This window comes from Corvus hawaiiensis, chromosome 30, assembly GCF_020740725.1.
Source record: "Corvus hawaiiensis isolate bCorHaw1 chromosome 30, bCorHaw1.pri.cur, whole genome shotgun sequence".
Taxonomy (NCBI): domain Eukaryota; kingdom Metazoa; phylum Chordata; class Aves; order Passeriformes; family Corvidae; genus Corvus; species Corvus hawaiiensis.
Genome location: NC_063242.1, coordinates 18,106,908 through 18,124,958, shown reverse-complemented (window position 1 = coordinate 18,124,958; position 18,051 = coordinate 18,106,908). Strand labels below are relative to the sequence as shown.

At 43.7% G+C, this 18,051-nt stretch overlaps 1 protein-coding gene across 1 annotated transcript in view; it reads right to left on the bottom strand.

Moving 5' to 3' along the window:
- The window catches only part of COLEC12 (collectin subfamily member 12), a 93,190-nt gene extending 87,976 nt beyond the window's left edge, over positions 1–5,214 (bottom strand). The window contains exon 1 of the mRNA XM_048289560.1: positions 5,067–5,214. Coding sequence (XP_048145517.1) covers positions 5,067–5,073 — 7 coding nt within the window. The 5' untranslated portion in view covers positions 5,074–5,214. The remainder of the gene's footprint in view (positions 1–5,066) is intronic.
- Between the last annotated feature and the right edge of the window lie 12,837 nt (positions 5,215–18,051).

The following is an 18,051-nucleotide window of genomic DNA, read 5'->3' as shown; positions in this document are numbered from 1 at the left end:
TAAATAGGGGGTTTTGAATGCAACTTGTTAGCCCATAAGTGCCACACAGCATCATTACCATACCGGGGTCAAGAGCAGCTGCGTGGTGTGGAGGATCGACCTTAGAAGTCAAAAGTTTAAATCATATCGTATTTCAAAATAATGATTTAAGAGCAAACAGATCTGTTCTCATTAGTGCACTGAAAAATCGTGCCTCCCTGTCCGTATGTCAGAGGAGGCAATCAACAGCAGTATTAAAATGGCATACACATTCCTAACAACACATGTCTCTATTACCTCCCATAATTCATTCACTTTGTTCCCCAGTGATGGCCCAGTCTGCACCTCAAATTTATGCACCAAAAGGGATTGCAGTTTTAGGTGGAAGTGGTCAAACTCCAAAGACAATTCATCTGAGGTTGCTCCCTCCCTCGCACAGACCACACTCACATTATGAAGAGGATCGGGTTCACTTTCCATGCCTTGTAAAAAGCGTCTTTATTTTGCTTTCAAAGGGGGAGGGCTGGAAGGAGAGATTCTCTGTTCTGACACACAGAACCTCAGGATAAGGAACGTTTTGTGAAGCTGAAGATAACTGGGCATGCATCCTTTGCAGTACTGAGCTGCTTTCATCCTTGACATTTCTCCCAGCTCCCTTTATTTTACTCTGTTTTATCTCTGCAAGGTCTGATCAGCTCTATCTCTCTGCAAGATTACCTTTCTCTCCTTATCCTAGCAGGCAGAAGTGTCTGAACCTCTGGGCACAACGGTGTTTCAGTGTAGATCTAAGTAAACTGTTTAGTGGTTGTGACAAAAAAGGGCTCTGTTCAGCCCTCAGCTGCAGCAAAATCAGTCTAAAATGAATCTACGTTATCCAAAGTAGGAGAAGAAAGAGCCACAGGAGATTTTAAACTACTCCCTTCCTCACAGGGATAGGCTTGCTCGTGCTATTCTTAGTCCTATTCCGTCCTAGGTGGCTGGAAAAGTAGAATTGAAGCAATGATGAACAATTACAAGTTCTTACTGAAAACGGTCCTGTCATAAATGGCTTATATGCTAATTCTGCTCAATATCCTTTGCAGTTGTATAGTAATATTTCTATCTGTGCAATAATAGGTTTCTCTTGTAATTTCATAGCTCTGTTTTCCTCTATATTGTTAATAAGAATATCCTTTGACACATGCTTGCATCTTTCTCATCCATGTATTTAAAATCCTCTGTGCTACCAACTAATTCAGGACACACACAGACTGTAAAGTAGCATTGCTCAGGATTTGTTCTGTGTTTTATCACACATTTATTATAACTGCTCATGCCTTTGAACTTCTGCTTTAGGGTCCTGTGACATGTCCAACACACACCACTCAGACCACCTGCATATGTTTCATGTTTATGTTACTATTCATATAAGCTCTGTTATATCTGGACTAAGGAAAGGTTACTGGATCACTCCACTTCTAATCCTTGATTTTCAGATGCTTTCTAACTTCTGCAAAATGCTCTGGACTGGATTTTTTTGAAATTCTTGGTTTGAAGTTTCTAACCAGGAAAGACCTATTTGCAGATGACTGTTCATTTGATTTTGTGCACACAAAGGAGAGAGAGACTTTCCTCCAGTGTTACAAAATTATAACTTTTATTCCTTTATTCTTTAAAATTAGTAGTGGCATCAAAACAAAGAGAAATACAAAACCTGTCAAGAAGGTAAACATCATATAAATAGATTATTTCAGACTTTTCAAGGTAGTCAAGAAAGAACAACTGAACTTGCATGCACAGTCAGCTTTTGTAAATGTAGGCATTACTTGCAAATTCCATCCAGGCTCTAAGTCCCACAGAAGAGACAATTTTATCAACACAGGCTGATATGTTAATTAATTGTCTGATAAAGTGTTCACTGTGTAAGGCAAACTTGGGGTAAGCTGAACTGGCATATCCTGTGAGAGCTCAGTGTACTCTTATCTACTGCGAACTGAGCATGGAGCACACTGAGCTGCCTTTGAGGTAAAGGAGCGATGCTGAGAAAGGCAGGCGTTCAGGCCAGGCTGCTCCTGAGGCACTGTGGGCTTCACTGGTTCCAGTGGAACACAACCAAGGACAAACCTGCTTCTCCCCATGCACTTTTTTTTAGCATATGAGAGGAACGGCACAAGACAGAATATTTGGTCACATTCCAGGCTCTTGAGCACATCCCAGTACTCACAGGATCCTAGATGATTTGTCCTCCAGCACCATGGCTGTACAAGTGGTACATAGCAAGGTGCTTGTGATGGCAGAGAGGGAGGAGGAGGTGGGGGAGGCAGAGGAATGGTGGAAAGAAACAGCTAAGCTACTTTGAGCATCATAATTAAGAGCTTCTCTGTCATCCTGGAGCAACACTCCCAAAATGACCACCTTGACTTTGCCATTGCCTGAGTTTGGGCATTAGTATTAACTGGTTATCCAAACAGTATCCATATTTCACAGGAAAATACTTATCACCATGACAGTAGTGATTACAGACAGAGTTTAAAGTAGTAATTACAAAATATATTGCAGATATATGGGAAGAAGTTCTCAGTTTTAACGATGCTTGTCCCTGTCTTAAATTAGGGCCAATGTTTTTGAACATGTGGTGGTGTTTGACTATGAGGAAGCTGTTTTCATTTGTTTCCCAGGCAACGAGTACTCCTTCACACCCCAATAAATAACTACAACTTAGAAGTATCATTTGATAAAGATAAATCTGACCCTAAAGCAGTCAGATCCCCATATAAGTCACATAAATTATTACTAAAAATAATCACAAAGTTTGTGAGCTCAGTGTTGTTTGCTGGAAATAAAACTGCCAGCATATTGAACATAAACTTCAATTTGTTTTACTGATTTAAAACATAACACATTACAAATACCAGCAATGGGAAATATAATTTATTCCTTACAGATATTTAGTGATGTAATTATTTAGATATTCCTCCATTCTCCAGAGACAGTAGATACAGAGACAGCTGCAATCAAGAGATCTTTTTGTTTTTATTGAGAAAAATGTGTAACTTGGTATACCAAGTTCTACAGTCCTACAATTATCACTACCATCAGGTTTAAAGAGAAAATATGAAAAGCCAAGTCCATACCCAGAAAAGGAAATCACCGAGTCAAAATTTGGTTTGGCTCTCTGACTTCCCTAACAGTGGCAAAGGCACTTGATGTGATGATTTGTTTGAAGCTTTTCTTTTGCTATTAGCACAGTCATTCAAATGTTCTTCTTTGCATGTTTTATTACTGATTTCTGTAACTCTCTGGGGGAAAGAAAGCTGGCTGTGATCACTCTTAGGGAAACCAAATGGTAAGAACTAGCATTCCCTCTTGATTGAGTGTGGGGCACCAGCAAGTGCTTCCAGGAGCAGGAATTATATCTTCCCTTTGAATGTCACTTCTCTGCTTTGCAAAGAGCAGTGGAGGCAGAATGGAAGGAGACACAGGCTGCATTATGTGTTATTCCCGTCCTTTGCATCCCACCTCTCCCCAGAACCCCAAAGAATGGAGTGCAAGGCCTTCAGTGATAACAGGCACAGGTTTGTACTACCAGATCCCCATTGTTTTGGTTTGTTCCTGCCCTTACACTTACACTGAGAATGACAAGCTGATGACAAAATTTTTGGCATGAGCAGCCTATAAATAAAGAACATTGTAAATACATTATTTCTAATATGTTGCATGGCCCTGGAGAGACACCATGCCACAGTGTCAGAAGTAACTTAAATAGTGTATGTGGGCTTGCAAAATAAATGCCCCCCAAAAGTTTTTCCTCCCTTCAGGCAGCTACTCTGGCAAGTGAATAAATAATCACATCATTTGGTGTCCTAGACTCTGGAAACTCAGTGTAACTATCATGATGTTTACTGGCCTCCTGGCATCTGGAATAAAACTCTGCAATCCAAGAACAGGCACACTGGTGCCCAAAAGAATTTTCATATATGTACGTCTTTTCCTTAAGCTTATTTTTGCCTCTGAAGAAAAACTGGATTCAACTCTCACAAAGTCCCAACTAACTCTTAAACTTTCCATAATGTCCTTTGATGTTTTCATTGTAAGTATTCCCCAGTGAGTAAAGCCTCTGCCTTTTGCTGTAAGGCTATCAATTTTCATAAACAGAAGGCTTTCTTGCACCCCACCCCCCCCATACATCTTTACTAGGTTACAGTGTAGCAATTTGGAAATCTGCTTCCTTATTTCATTTTAAAGTATGTAATACCTCTCAGTCACAGCTATGTAGGATGGGGTCAAGTGTTTCACTCATTTAACACAAAAAGAGAAGGAAGGGAGGGAAAAAAAAAACAAAAAGGAAAAGAAACATAGTTTCAGTTTGAACAGATGCAAAGCAAAGACCAAAAATTTTCCAGTCGGTGGATGTAGAGGAGAAATATGCCAAATACATTTCACAAGCCAGTTAAGCCTCTACTGGCACCTAATCACTGCCAGATGTTTAGAAGCAACACCAAGAACATCGCAAAACGCTGGCAAAAAATAAACAAATAAACCAGAGAGAAACGCAAGTCTTCTCGGAGCACCGGCGAGGGAGAAGATAAAAGTTGGGTGTCGAGAGAAACCGTACTGGGGAGAGCACACATGCCGGGACACACTCACACACACGCCGGGACACACTCACACACACGCCGAGACACACTCACACACATGCCGGGACACACTCACACGCTCAGACAGGGACAGCCCCCTCCCGGTCCGGGACTGACCGACGCACGCCGAGCCGCGGCGGCGGCGTAGACCCCGCAGACCGGGGTCGCGGTGAGAGCCCCGCTCTGCCTCTCCCGGCACCGGCTGCCCGTGCCCTGCCCGCAGCCGGCGTGCCCTGCCCGCCACCTGCCCGCACCTTGCCGGGTACGGCTCACCCCGCGGGCACCCTCCGCACAGACCGCCCTGCCCGCACTGTGCCCTTGCTGAAGACTGTCCACACGCGGGCACGCTGCCCGCCGCCTGCCCGCTGCCCGCACACCGTTCCCGCACGCTGCCCATGCCGCCCTGCCCTGCCCGGTGCCCGCGGCACACGTGTGCGGGCGGCGGAGCGGGCGCCCCGCTCCCGTCCGTACCTTTCATCTTGGCGCCGGGGCGGGTCACATAGGACGGACGGGGCGCGGCGGGGCTGCCGCCGGGAGCGGCGGGCGGCGGAGCGCTCCCTGCCTACTGCCGGGCCATGCCCCCGCCGCGGGCCCTGCTGCGCAGCCCCGGCCGCTGCCGCTCGCCCTCGCTCCTCGGCCGCCGGCGGCACCCAGCTCTCGCCGCCAGCCCCGCGGAGCCCGACCCGGCCCCGCGGAGCCGCGGCTCGGCCCCGCCTCCCTCCCTCCGCCCCGGGGAAGGGGCCGCGGCCGGGGCCGGCCGGCGGGGGCGGGCTCGGGGTCCCGCCGGCGGATGGGGCTGGGGGCGTCGCACCCCGTCCCGCCGCGCCCCGCGGGACCGCGGGGTTCCCGGGTTGCGGGGCCGTGGGCAGCTGGGGCTGTCCGTGGGGAGCAGCCCGGGACGGGACATACAGGGCATCCCTCAGTGACCGGGGGAGCTCGAGTGGAACGTGGTGTTCCCGGGAGGAGAACGGTCCCGTCCCTGCGCTCCCCACGTCCATGGCAGGCAGCCGGGGGTTTCCTCGTGAGTGTAACCTCTCCAGGCTCCCCACACCAGCGTGCCTCACACGCGACACGTCGACCGAGGGATCCTGGAGCGGGGGTGAATAGCTGCCGGCTGGGAGGAGGCTGCAGGATGTACGAAATTCACCCTGGCGCTGAACGAAGGGCCACGAGTAGTCCTGTTGGATTCAGTGGGACTGCGTGCACTACAGGCACTGGAGAGTGTGTGTAAATATTTGTGGGATTAGGGATATACAGGCCAGTCATCTTTTATTTTTCTAGTTCTGCATGTTGCCAGGAATAAGGGATCATTTACAGGCTCCTCCTTTCATGAAAAGCATGGTTTGATTTTCTGCAAAGCTACGAATTTTTAGGCAATTGAAGACAGTGGTAAATGTTTATGATCCAGCTTTGAGTATTGACATCAGTGCTGATGAGGCAGGGCAGGTGCAATCAATGTGCACCAGTTTGTTCTGGGGATGAACAAAATAGTGGAGGCACCAGAGAGTCCTTCCTGATGCAGTGAGAAGATGCACGTGATTTTGCCTTTGCAGTTAGAGGTATCACAGCCTGTTGAATGTAGAGATGCCCAAAATAATTATTATAGTACATGGTCTTTTCAGAGGTTCTATAGCTGCAATAGGGATCATAGTGTACCAGAAAGGTCATGGCTCAGGGTCACAGCATTAATTTAACACCAAGTCAAAAAGCATTGGAAACCTATCAAGTATGATCTCATATCAGCAAGGAATGGAGGCTTAAATCCACTGAAAGTAGTCATTCTAGAGCAAAAAAGAAAGAACAGATTCAGAAATCTGAATTCCTTCAGTAGGTCTTATTACCTGAGTTGACATCAGCTTGAGCATGCTTTGCTGATTTGGAGGCAGTACCTTTAGTTTGGGATTGATGAAAATATTGGAATACCAGCTGCAGTAGCCATTTGCTGCTTTAAAGCAGGGCTCAGATATCAAAGAGACTTGACTTAGCTTTTAGTTTACACTCTAGCAGTTGACTGCAATATTATGAGTAAAACACTTAAATCTGAATACAGTCATCAGGTAATTATGGGTGCCCTGTAGTGTTCTGTTGGATTAGGACCACAGTGTTTATGAGACAGGCTCATCCTTAGTTGGTGGTGTAAATCTCCTAAATTAATTTACAATTTTTCTTTTGAAGAATCAGTAAAATTCAGTTTTCAAAACTAAAAGCTATCAAGACTCCGATCCAGAGCCCATGAGTATGTTTCCAAAAAGAAATCTTTCTTTCACTTCTCATGGATTGGACAAAAGCAAAAATGAAGCCCCATTTCTCCATAGGAGGGTACTTCTGTTTGAAAACACAGTGCAGAAGGAATGCTGTAAAAAAAGATGAGGAGAGAAGAATATTGCTTTAAACCTGTGTCATCAGGGGATGTCCAAGGAGCAGGACTGTGCAGGAATTTAGAAAATTACTCAAAAGCAGTAAATGGAAACACTTTTCTAGTTTTTCATATAGTAACCTTAGTGAACTGAAGGGTAGCAACCAAAATTGCAGAGACTGATGAGTGAATTGCTGCATCTGCAGAAAATATGTTCCTTACTAATTGAAAGAAAATGATTGGTATTTTGAATTCATATAGAGCTTATGATTGATTCAGTAGGCCTGGGATCTACCTTCATTCTTGTGACTTGAAAGTATTTATTAATTTGTGAGCACAGTGGGATGCTTCATATTTCTAGAGTAAGCTTCTATATAGGCTTTTAATCATGGAAGTTGTATTCCACACTGGATTTCTTACACGTATGTTAGGAATGTGTAAGAAAGTATATGTAAAAATATGTTAATTTAAATGGCTGATGAGCTTCTGCTAATACTGCTATAAAAATCTAGTGGTAGTAAAGAAATACAGGAAATTCATGAACTGTTTCATATGTCAAATCTTTCCTCTAAACCCAAGTATTTTATGTTTTCGTTTCTGAAGTGAGCATTCCTTCTTCCTTCCCACAGATCCATGTCTGTCCACCAGAGGAAGGTGTAGGTATTAGACACCATCACCACCCTTAGCAATCCTGGGATTAATGAGGGGGAAGACAGATTGTTGATGGTTCATGGAGATGGGGTAATTGATCAAGCACACTTAACGAATATCAGTGGATAATTGATATTATGGAATATGTAAATTATTGTATATGTTCAGCTGAATAGATACATATTTAGGGTGCAGTACACTACATAACACAGGGTTGTATTGTGCTGGGAAACATAATACTGTGTTGCCCAGTCACAGGCCTTCACAAACTTTAACTTTTATACACTCTTTCATATTTTTCAAGTTTCATTTAAAGCTATGGTGAAATTTGCCAAATATAGTTATATTGCCTTTCTGGTGAAAACCACTGATGTTCTCAGAAAAAGTTTCAAGTGTATTTTCGTATTCTCTTATTTTTAGGAAACTTTAGACCACATTCTAGGGAAACTAATTTCACAAAATACTTCATTTTAGGGGCTTCTTTGTTACCCTAGTTCAGGACATAAATTATGAGGCCTGTTTTTTCATCCAACAATAGTAATGTGACAGCAGTTTACTACCATGACGGGCTGCCTGTCACAAAGTGATCCCATGTTGCAGCCAGATTCAGACTCAGAGAAGGACTAAAGGATCTAAACAAATCATCCTCCTTTAGAAATGTTTACGTATTGCCTTAATATGGCTTGTTTATATGGAACTATCACAATTTATTCATCAAATGCTCTAATAAGGTACCCAAGTGAGTGCTTTGCAGTTGCTGTGGCACAGTGTGACTTTAAGCACTTACCAACCACATATGAATTGTTTATTTTTCCTTGCTACAGTCTCCTCTTGAATATCAAGGATATTTGTTTATAATGGGTCTCACTCACTTTTACTCTGCAAGATGTGTTCAAATTCAGCAGCAATCCAAGAGAGAAAGATGTCAGTGTTTAATCTCTCTGTATGCACTTTAGAATAAATTGGGCATGCTGTGCTAAAGTGATTTAAACCACAGGTAATGTGCTCAGTTCCTGTTCGTTTTGATTCCACTTCACAATGGACAATTACCTTCACCTGGCTAATTCCCAGGGCCTAACCTACAAAATTGGTGCTCTTTGGCAAGTCTTGGAGATACTGGAAGCCTTGGTCCATGCACATGGAGGTATGTGTGACATTCTCTTTTGATCGGCAGCCTTCTCACAGCCTGAACCCACATACAATAGAAAGGGCAGAAATTAAATTAAAAAATGTCTGAAAAAGAATTGCATGCATCATTGAGGAGAACTGCATGTGACACGGGAACCATATGTGGAAGATCATTTGTCTGAAGTAAGTACCATTTGGGTACAATACAAAATGTGCATTTGAAAAATAAGACTTGAGTATTATAACATATTTTAATGATAAATCTTCTTCTGCGCAAGCATTTCATATTGTTGTTAATGACCATTTTGGAACTGTGCCCAGAGTGAAGACATTATCCTTGGATCTGGGTAATGAGTTTGTAAATGATCCTGAACAAATGGTGAAATTATTTGCTAATAATTTTGTTAAATCTGCAGATGAGCCTTTTCCTAATCTGGGTAATTAGCATCATAATTTGAAAATATTTAGTTATCTAGACTTGTCCCTGGCAAGTGAGGTTGGTTCTTGTTTTTCCTTTCCTATTTTTTGATTAACTGTGAGACTGAGGGAGATTCGGAAAGCAGCAAAACACCTGGTTGTCTTTTCAGTATGCCAGAATTACTCAGAGATACAGACTTGTTCTAGCCATGGTTTAGATGTTAATGCAGAGGCTCATGTGCTAGTTCTCTTGTCTTTCAGTTGCTGTGACCTTTTTAGAAACTGACTTTTTTGGAAGGAAAAAAGGAAGACAGGTCTAGAATAGGGTGGATAGTCACATTGCACTAAATTTAAAGAAAAGCAAAATGCTGGAATGCAAGTAGAAGTACAGCTATTACGATTATCTGTGGATGAGATTGAGGGACTACTCTTTCATATTTTCGATATTTGATAAAACACATCATTGCAGTGTTTTTTCATATTTTGAATGAAGAGGGACTGTTTGCAGTTCAGAAAGTTCGTGAAATTTTATTCTGGCAATTCACAGACCCATTTCCTTGCACAGTTTTTTGTCCAAATTTCCTAAAACAATTGTAGATGTTGTATCTGCTGAATATCCAAACCAATGAAATGTTTGACATTTGCACTCCAAAATTTCCATAATGAAAAGTAATTACCTTACTGCTAGAGTGCTTAAATGTTGAAGACAGTAAAACCAAGACCAAATAATTAGTGCTAATTTTATTAGGACCTTTGCAGAAGCAGATTTTTATACATTACTTATGATTTTGTTTGCTCATAGTATGTGTTTCTTTCAACACACGGAAAAATAATTCTGATTGCGTCAGGAATAGATTCTTGTTGCCTGAGGTCTAACCAGGTCAACTCTTCAGCTGGAGTTTATCAAAATGATACTGGCCAGAGTTTGATTTATGTTGATAGAAAGCAGCAAAGATCTCTCCATGTTCTTGAGACCGTCCAAATGCCAATGATGTTCAGCGTATGGCTATCTTCAGTGGGAGCAAGCCAGCAGGAACCCAGAATTGGGCTGTGTCAGCCTAGAGAAGCATCATTCTGCTGTCATTACATGCCACACATCTGGGGTTCAGCTGGGTGTGTTCTGCATGCTCCAGTCTGGCTGTGCAGCTTCTCCCAGAGGTAAAGTGGTGCACAGAGCTGTCTCTGTAAGGGCATCTGGCACTAGAGGGAGTGGAAGCCAGTGTAAACTACTTACAGACACCAACAGAGCTTGGTTCAGCTGTGTCCACTCACTGAACTTGCTGGTTATGTCAGTAGAGACTCACATGGTAAGTCCAAATACATGATACAGTTATAAAATCATAGAATAGCCTGGGTTGGAAGGAACTTCCAAAGATCATCTACTTCTATCCCCCTTGCTGTGGACAAGGACACCTTCCACTAGATCAGGTTGCTCAGAGCTCTAAACAACATGGCCTTAAACACTTCCAGGGATGGGGCATCCACAGTTTCTCTGGGAAATCTGTTCCAGTGCCTCACCACCCTCACAGTAAAAAATAATTTCCTAATATCTAATCTAAATCTATTGTCTTTCTGTTTGAACCCATTCCTCCTTGTCCTGTCACTGCGTGCTCCCGTGAAAAGTCCCTCTCCATCTTTCTTGTAGGGTTTCTTCAGGTACTGGAATACCATATGTGGTCTTCTTGACCTCTTGCCTGGCAGTGCAGACCTCAGAGACTGAGTGTGGCTTGTATATTGCTTGGTCACAGGAGAGGAGCACAGCAAGGAAAGCACATAAAAATACAGTGAATCCTCCCTATATTAAGTTAACATTATTGCAATGTATTTTGGCTCCTCAGCCTGTGAGTTCCACCCATTAGGATTCCCTGAAGTTTCAACAAGTGGGTGTAAGTAGGTCCAGGGGAATATTAAATTACAGCTCTTCAGCTCTGACTTTGGCCCAGAAAGTACAGAAAGAAGCCCTTTGAAAATCAGGGAACATCATGACTGCAATTGTAAAGTATTTTGGTCACTATGTAGAACACGTCTGTAAATTATGTAAATTAATGTTTATGGAGAATGTTGAGCCTTTGAAGTTTTACTTGTTGGGACATACTGACAATAAAAGATGGCCACTCTGATTAGTACTTTTAGTAGCATTTACCAGGTTTACATTGACCTTTCTTTTTACAGTAAATGGACTTCAAAAGGAACAAATGTACCAGAAGATAGGTAGTGAAAAAATAGCTCCTCATATATTGCTTCTGAGACCATATTATCAACAGTTGCTTCTGATGCAGTGCTTCTGTCTTCTTTCAGGTAGATTACAGAGCATGAGATACTCACTGGAAATATTAATGAAGATTTTGGAGAGATACCATGGCTTTTTCATTTTGTCAGACACACACAAATAGTTGTGGTCAAAGAACATTACTGAGGTGGTGAGATCAAGCACTCACAAGATAGGAGATGCCAGGAGAAAGATTTCCCGTAGGACCTCAATTTACCTGCTGATTTGGAATTATTGACAAGACATATATTCCTACTGACAAAAGGTATCAATATGGATACTAGTTTATAATGGTGCATTAATTTTTTTCTCCAGTAATTCCATTTATTTGGTACAGAGAAGGGGCTGAACTCAGGGAGCACCCATTCAATATTTTATCTTTTCTTCATTGCTCCAATAAGTCCCATTCACTCAACATTCATGCTCTTCTCTAAAGATAAAATTATTGATTTCCTCTATTCCTGTCATCAGGGTAGCATTTCACAAATGTTAATTAAACTTAGCAAGCAGTAAGGAGTATTACTACCTCCATTTCATAGGACTGAGCCACAGTAAAGCTTTTCTCCTCTAAGAAGTGAATCACTTGAAGTGCAATAATTTCTCAAGGTACCCAATGTTATAGTCAATGTTTACACTACACACCTGAGGACACCTTCCAGTTTCTACTTCACAAGCCTGGTTAAAAGTCCTAGTGACAGCCCCACAAGGCTCAGCTACACACAATGCTGCCTCTGACCTTTCTCTCCCTGCTTTCTGTGTGTGTGAAACCTGCAAAGAGCAACCTGGCAGGCTCTGAGTGAAACTCCATGTGTGGATGATTGAGACATGAAGCTACAGGCATGCTCAGTGTTTACAAGCTGGAAGGCTACATCCCATTGACTTCCATGTCAGGGGACAGTGCTCAGTCCTTCTGCAAATGAAGCCATACAGTTCCTATCAGGATTGTTGAGAAAAACATGGGTAGTGACAGACTAGGATGAGCTGGATGTTGCTGAGTGGCTGGGATGGGTCAAGGCCAGCTGGTGGCAGCTTGGCTCCCACCCAGTTGCTCACTCAGATGTTCTTTTAATGTTCTTTGACCACTTTCCTCCAGAGAGACAGGGGAGAGAGTTGGAAAGCCAAAACTGAGACAAACTCATGGGTCAAGATGAAGGCGGTTTAATAAGTGAATGGGGAAAAAAAAGATCCCAAGTGATGCAAAGGCAATCACTCATCACCTCCCACCAGCAGACCGATGCCCAGCCAGTCTTCAAGCAGCAGTTAAGCACAAAAAGTCCCTGTTTTATTGATGAGCATGATGTATATGGTGTGAAATATCCCTGAGCAGTTTGGGTCAGCTGTCCTCTCCCAGCTTCTTGCATACTCCCAGCCTACTCATGGGGCAGCAGAGTTAGAAACAGAGAAGGCCTTGGTGCTGTGTAAGCACTGCTCAGCAACAGCAGAAACAGCACTGTTTTGGTCACAAATCTAAACCACAGCACCATGCAGGCTACTTGAAGAAAATCACTTCCATCCCAGTATAGTTGCTCCCATCCCTGGCAGAGTCAGTCTTGTTCTCTAGCTTCAGCTTTGAAAATCAGAAATTTCTGTTTCCCCTGCCTCTTCTCTGACCTTTAGAATAAGTGAGGCAGAACTCTTAAAAGACCTCAAGTTTTCTTCACTGTGCAAATCTGTGGTTGACATCTTGCTTCTATGCTGTGTAGACTTCCACTGGGAAAGAGAAAATGTTATTCCAGGCACAAAGATCACCTATCCACCAGATTTCAGGATTGTGATGCAAAGCCTGGGAAATGAGAGTTTTTAAAGGAAAACATCTACAGGCTTTTGATATAGGCAACAATATATACATTTTCCCCTCGGTTCTTTCTTGGAAATGACTGAAAATTTTCCAAAAAAATTATCAAAAGAAGTCCAAGCGAAATCAGCCAGAGGCATCCAGCCAGCAGGAGAAATTACAGCTAGAATGACTGAATTTTGGCAAGGCTATAAGGTCCTTATAATGGAAAGTATTGGGTAACTTTAAGGAAAGGCCAAAACCAGTTCGGGAATGAAGAAAGAATGACCATGGTGGCCAGTGATTTTAATCTTCCATCTATCATGCAACCCTGTAAAGGGAAGAAGGGAAGACATAACTCAAAATGTGTTTGGAGGTATCTGTGGAGAGGACACAGGGGAACAAGCTGATTTTGATCTTTCTTCTGTCACTCCAGGCTGTCAGGTCTTTTGAAAGCTCTACAAAGCTTTCTCCCACAATAGAAAAGTCCATTTTCTTTACTTGAGATATTTGTGAGGAATGAAACACATGCATCCATACCTCTCTCAGATCCACATAAAATTAGCTATAAGCCCAGGTGAGCAATAAGTTACAGCCTTCAGCTTCCAGGCTCAGCATCTGCCACATAGACCTCCCCAGGCAGAGTAGAGACCATCCTTTTCTCTACTTGAAAGATGACTACTCAGCATGCAGATGGCTTCCAGAGTCTTGTGTAAAACCTATTCCAAGCATTTCAGTCTAAAGCTCAGCAAGTAAGTGCTGTTATTAGCCCATTTCAGTGCAGGTGTGTCTTGGGATGACTTTGTAATGTGTATCCCCATGGCTGCCCCATGCCCAGAAATTAATTTTGTGCCTTTCTGTGCCTTTAAAATGAGCCTGAGAGGGGGGAGGAAAACCTGAGAAAAACTTCTTCAAAGCAGTTTGCAGCTTGTTCAAGGTCGCATAAAGATAGAGCCCTTTTTTTTTCAACTGCTTCAGCAGAGCGAGAGTGGGGAAGGCACCCTGCTTGCTTTCGGCCAGTTTTTCAGCTCGTTTTTCTTTCTCCGGAGAGAGATGGAGAGTTGAACTTTTGTTTGTCCTGGGACTTTGTTTTTTCCTCTTTTCCTCTGCTGGACTGTTTCAACATCAGAATACATTGGGAGGAATTTCCACTGAGGCCTTGGCCCTGGAGATGGGCCCACCACCCTGCCCCAGCTCCAAGGAGGGACAGAGAGAGATCTGCGGAAGGACTCTGAATTTTCCGCCAGGTTTCTCTCAGCAGAGTGAGAGGTTTTATTATTCAGCATCATTATCCTTTTCCTGTGTGTTTGTTAAATAAATAGTTTTTATCTCTTTCACTTTCCTTCGAGGAAAAATTTTTTTTTTCCCCAAAACTGGTGGAGGAGGGATGGTTGTAACCTGTCTGCTCTCAGAGGATATATTTCTAAATTTGGCCAAACCGGCACAAGGTGCTAGAGCAGAGTATTGAGATTGAAAAAAACTCACTCCTGCTCTAGCACAAGCACATCTGCTGTGGCTGACAGAGCTCAGTGAGGTCAGCAGCTCTGCCTCCCAAAAAGGGAACAGCACAAAGATCAGGAGCAAAGCTCCATGTTATTCACCAGCTTTGTTGTTCCTGCAGGGACAGTTGGGATGGAGAGGAAAGAGTTCTGTCACACATTTATAAAATAACCCTTTGAAGTGCAGAATTTTCATGCTGTCATTTGTAATGCTGTTTTCTTCATGGAAAAAGACCAGGCATGCCTGTTGACAGAACAATTTTTGGTCAAAATCTGTCAAAATCAGCATGAACTGCAGAACAACTATATAGATACACCTGTTTGTTCAAATTTTTCCCTTATGACCTGGAGATCTCTGGGATTTCTTGGGCAATTGATCACTGCAATGGCAGGGAGAACTGTGAAGCATGGAGCAGCAGTAGACACTGAGTTCAGTCCACATGCCACATGTAATACAAGCAAAAAACATTTCCGTGGGGAAGGAGAATGAAACAAGGCACCAGAAATACCACCTGACCATTGCTCCTGGGAGATGTTTATAGGTTTAAGTAGGGAAGAGTTTGCTTCTTCTGTTACCATGTATTTTTCTGAGTTTAGGAGTGTTACTGGTTTTGCTTTGTATTAGATTTCAGAAAATGTACTTCAAAATTGGTAACAGGCAGCTGGTCTGCTCATAATGTTCCTTCCCCCCTTCCCCCCGAGATACTTGCCTGTGTAATAAAGTTCCATTTTTTAATTTATTAAATGAACATAGTCAAGGTTCTCGCAAAGAAATGAATATCCAAATATATGCAGAAGTATCAGAGAACAAAACCCACTTGGATAGCAAAATTATGACACAGAGTCATTTATGTTGGAGGGAACCACAGGAGGTCTCTGGTCCAGCCTCCTTTTCCAAGTAGGGTCAGCAGTGAGACCAGACCAGGTCAGATTTTCCTATTTAGGTCTTGAAAGCTCCAAAGGCAGAGACTGCACAGCCTCTCTGGGCGGCCTGCAACCCTGCCTGCATGTGACTCAGGCTGAGGGCTCAGGCTGAAAATCTTTCTTCTTATGCCTTGTCTGCACCTCTCTTGTTTCAACTCATGCTTGTTATCTCTCGTCCTCCCAATGCAGAGCACTGTGTAGAGCCCAGCTCCATCTTCTCCCTAACCTCCCAGCAGGAAGCTGCTGTCCCCTGCTGGGGTGCACCTCTGGCTCATGTTCGGCTCACTGTCCTCCACAGCCCCACAGCCCCCATAGCCCTTCCTGTGGAGGTGCTCCCCCTGCTCCCAGTCCCCAGCCTGTCCTATTCCAGTAAGTTGGTCCATTCCAGGAGCAGAAAATTGCACTTGGTCTTCAATTTCAAAACATTTCTGTTGGCGCAGTCCTCCAGCCTGCCTAGATCCCACGACTGCTTCCAAGCACAGTGAATACACTCCCCAGTTTGGTTTCATCAGCAAACTTAATGAAAGTGCACCCCATCCCCTCCTTCAGGTCAGGAATAAAGGTGTAAGATGGGACAGATCTTGCTTGTAACTAGTCTCCAGACAAGGTGGCAGGAATCATTAGCCACTATCCTTTGAACCTTTTTCAAACCCTTGGACAAACCCTATCTACTACCATGGACATAGATTTAGTTCCTAGAGTCAAGGAACCTCTGACTCAGTTCTTTCTCCTTTTTCTTTAGTTTCCCTCTCCCTGACCATTACTTCTAGGCATAAATGTCTTAGACATCTTGTTGGTGAAGACCAAGGCAAAGAAGCCATTGCTCAGCCTTGCAGCTGCTGGTGCTGCTACATTCAGCCATGGGTCCAGCTTGGAGTGTACGAGGTGCTCCTGACAGTGGTCTCCTTCCCCTTGACCTTTCCAGACAAGTCCTAAGAAGAACCTGCTGGAGATATGCCCAGGTTAATGTACATTAGGTGTGGGGTGTTTGTGGCAAACAGGGATGCTTTGAGGCAGTTTATCTTGGCCCAGCTCATAGGAGCAGTAGTGTATGTTGTATTAAAGGCAGGACATCTGCCATGGGGCCACTTTCTGTCCACCCCTGCAAGCCTCCATCAACCCAGCCAAACAGCCTAACTTCATGTTATTGTCTTTTATTTTACATATTGATAATATTTGTGTTTGCAATTAAAGAAAGCTGGAACTTGTAAGCCATTTTCCTGTTCTGTTGGCCCAGATGCTACTTCTTTCACAGAACTAAAACACAGAGTGCAAAATTTTGCTGGTGGTTGATGTGGCCCCTCAGTCTCACAGGAAAAGGGAGGGAAAAGTTTTGAGTCATTCAGCAATAACCACAGGGAAATATAGTCCCATCCACATTCATTTCCAGAGAGGAATTTGAGGTTTGGATGATACAGAAGAGGAATTACTGTGGGGAAAGGACTTCCCAGGCTTTGCTGGTAGAAGGACCTTCCAAAGTGCAGAGGATTTTTATAGCCTCTGTAATTCTTCTAACTCTGTGTTTCTCATTTTATGAGTGTGAGCTGTCTCCATTTCCCTGCCCTTTCCCTTTAGGCTCATTCGTCTTTGTGTAACCCTGATTCAGCAGCAGCTCGGTGCCTCGTGGGATGAGGGTGAGAACTGGCTGTGTTTGCTGGCTACAGGAACAAGCATTACCTTGCCTGAGAGGGACTGAGCTGCTGCCAGCAAACAGACTCAGCTAGCAGAGCCTTGGCCATAATTGTAGCCACCTCTCATTTCCCCCTCCTGCAGGGAATGAGCTCCTTGTGACTAAGAGTGTTTTCTGGTAACTCTTCAAGACCTTTTTGCAGCCTTGGGGTGAAGAAAAGGGATGTGAAAGTGCAGCCTCCAATTTCAGAAAAAGTGTTCAACATAGAATCATAGAATCACAGCATGGTCTGGGTTGGAAGGGACCTTAAAGATCATCCAGTTCCAACCCTCTGCCATGGGACACCTTCCACTAGACCAGGTTTCTCAAAACCCCATCCAACCTGGCCTTAAACACTTCAGGGATGGGGCATCCACAGCTTCCCTGGGCAAGCTGTTCCAGTGCCTCACCACCCTCACAGTAAAGAATTTATTCCCAGTATTTAACCTAAACCTACCCTCTGTCAGTTTAAAACCATTCCCCTCTGTCCTATCACTACACGTGCACATAAAAAGTCCCTCTCCATCTCTCCTGTAGCCCCATTTAGGCACTGGAAGGCTGCTATAAGGTCTTCCCAGAGCCTTCTCTTCTCCAGGCTGAACAGCCCCAACTCAGCCTGTCTTCACAGGAGAGCTGCTCCAGCTCTGTGATCTTCTTCACCACCCTCCTCTAGTGGTTGTGATGAATTACTGGAGCTCAGCTAAATCACAAACATGACTTTTACATAAGTTATTTGGGAAAATATGGAGCCTATAACCCTCATTCTTCT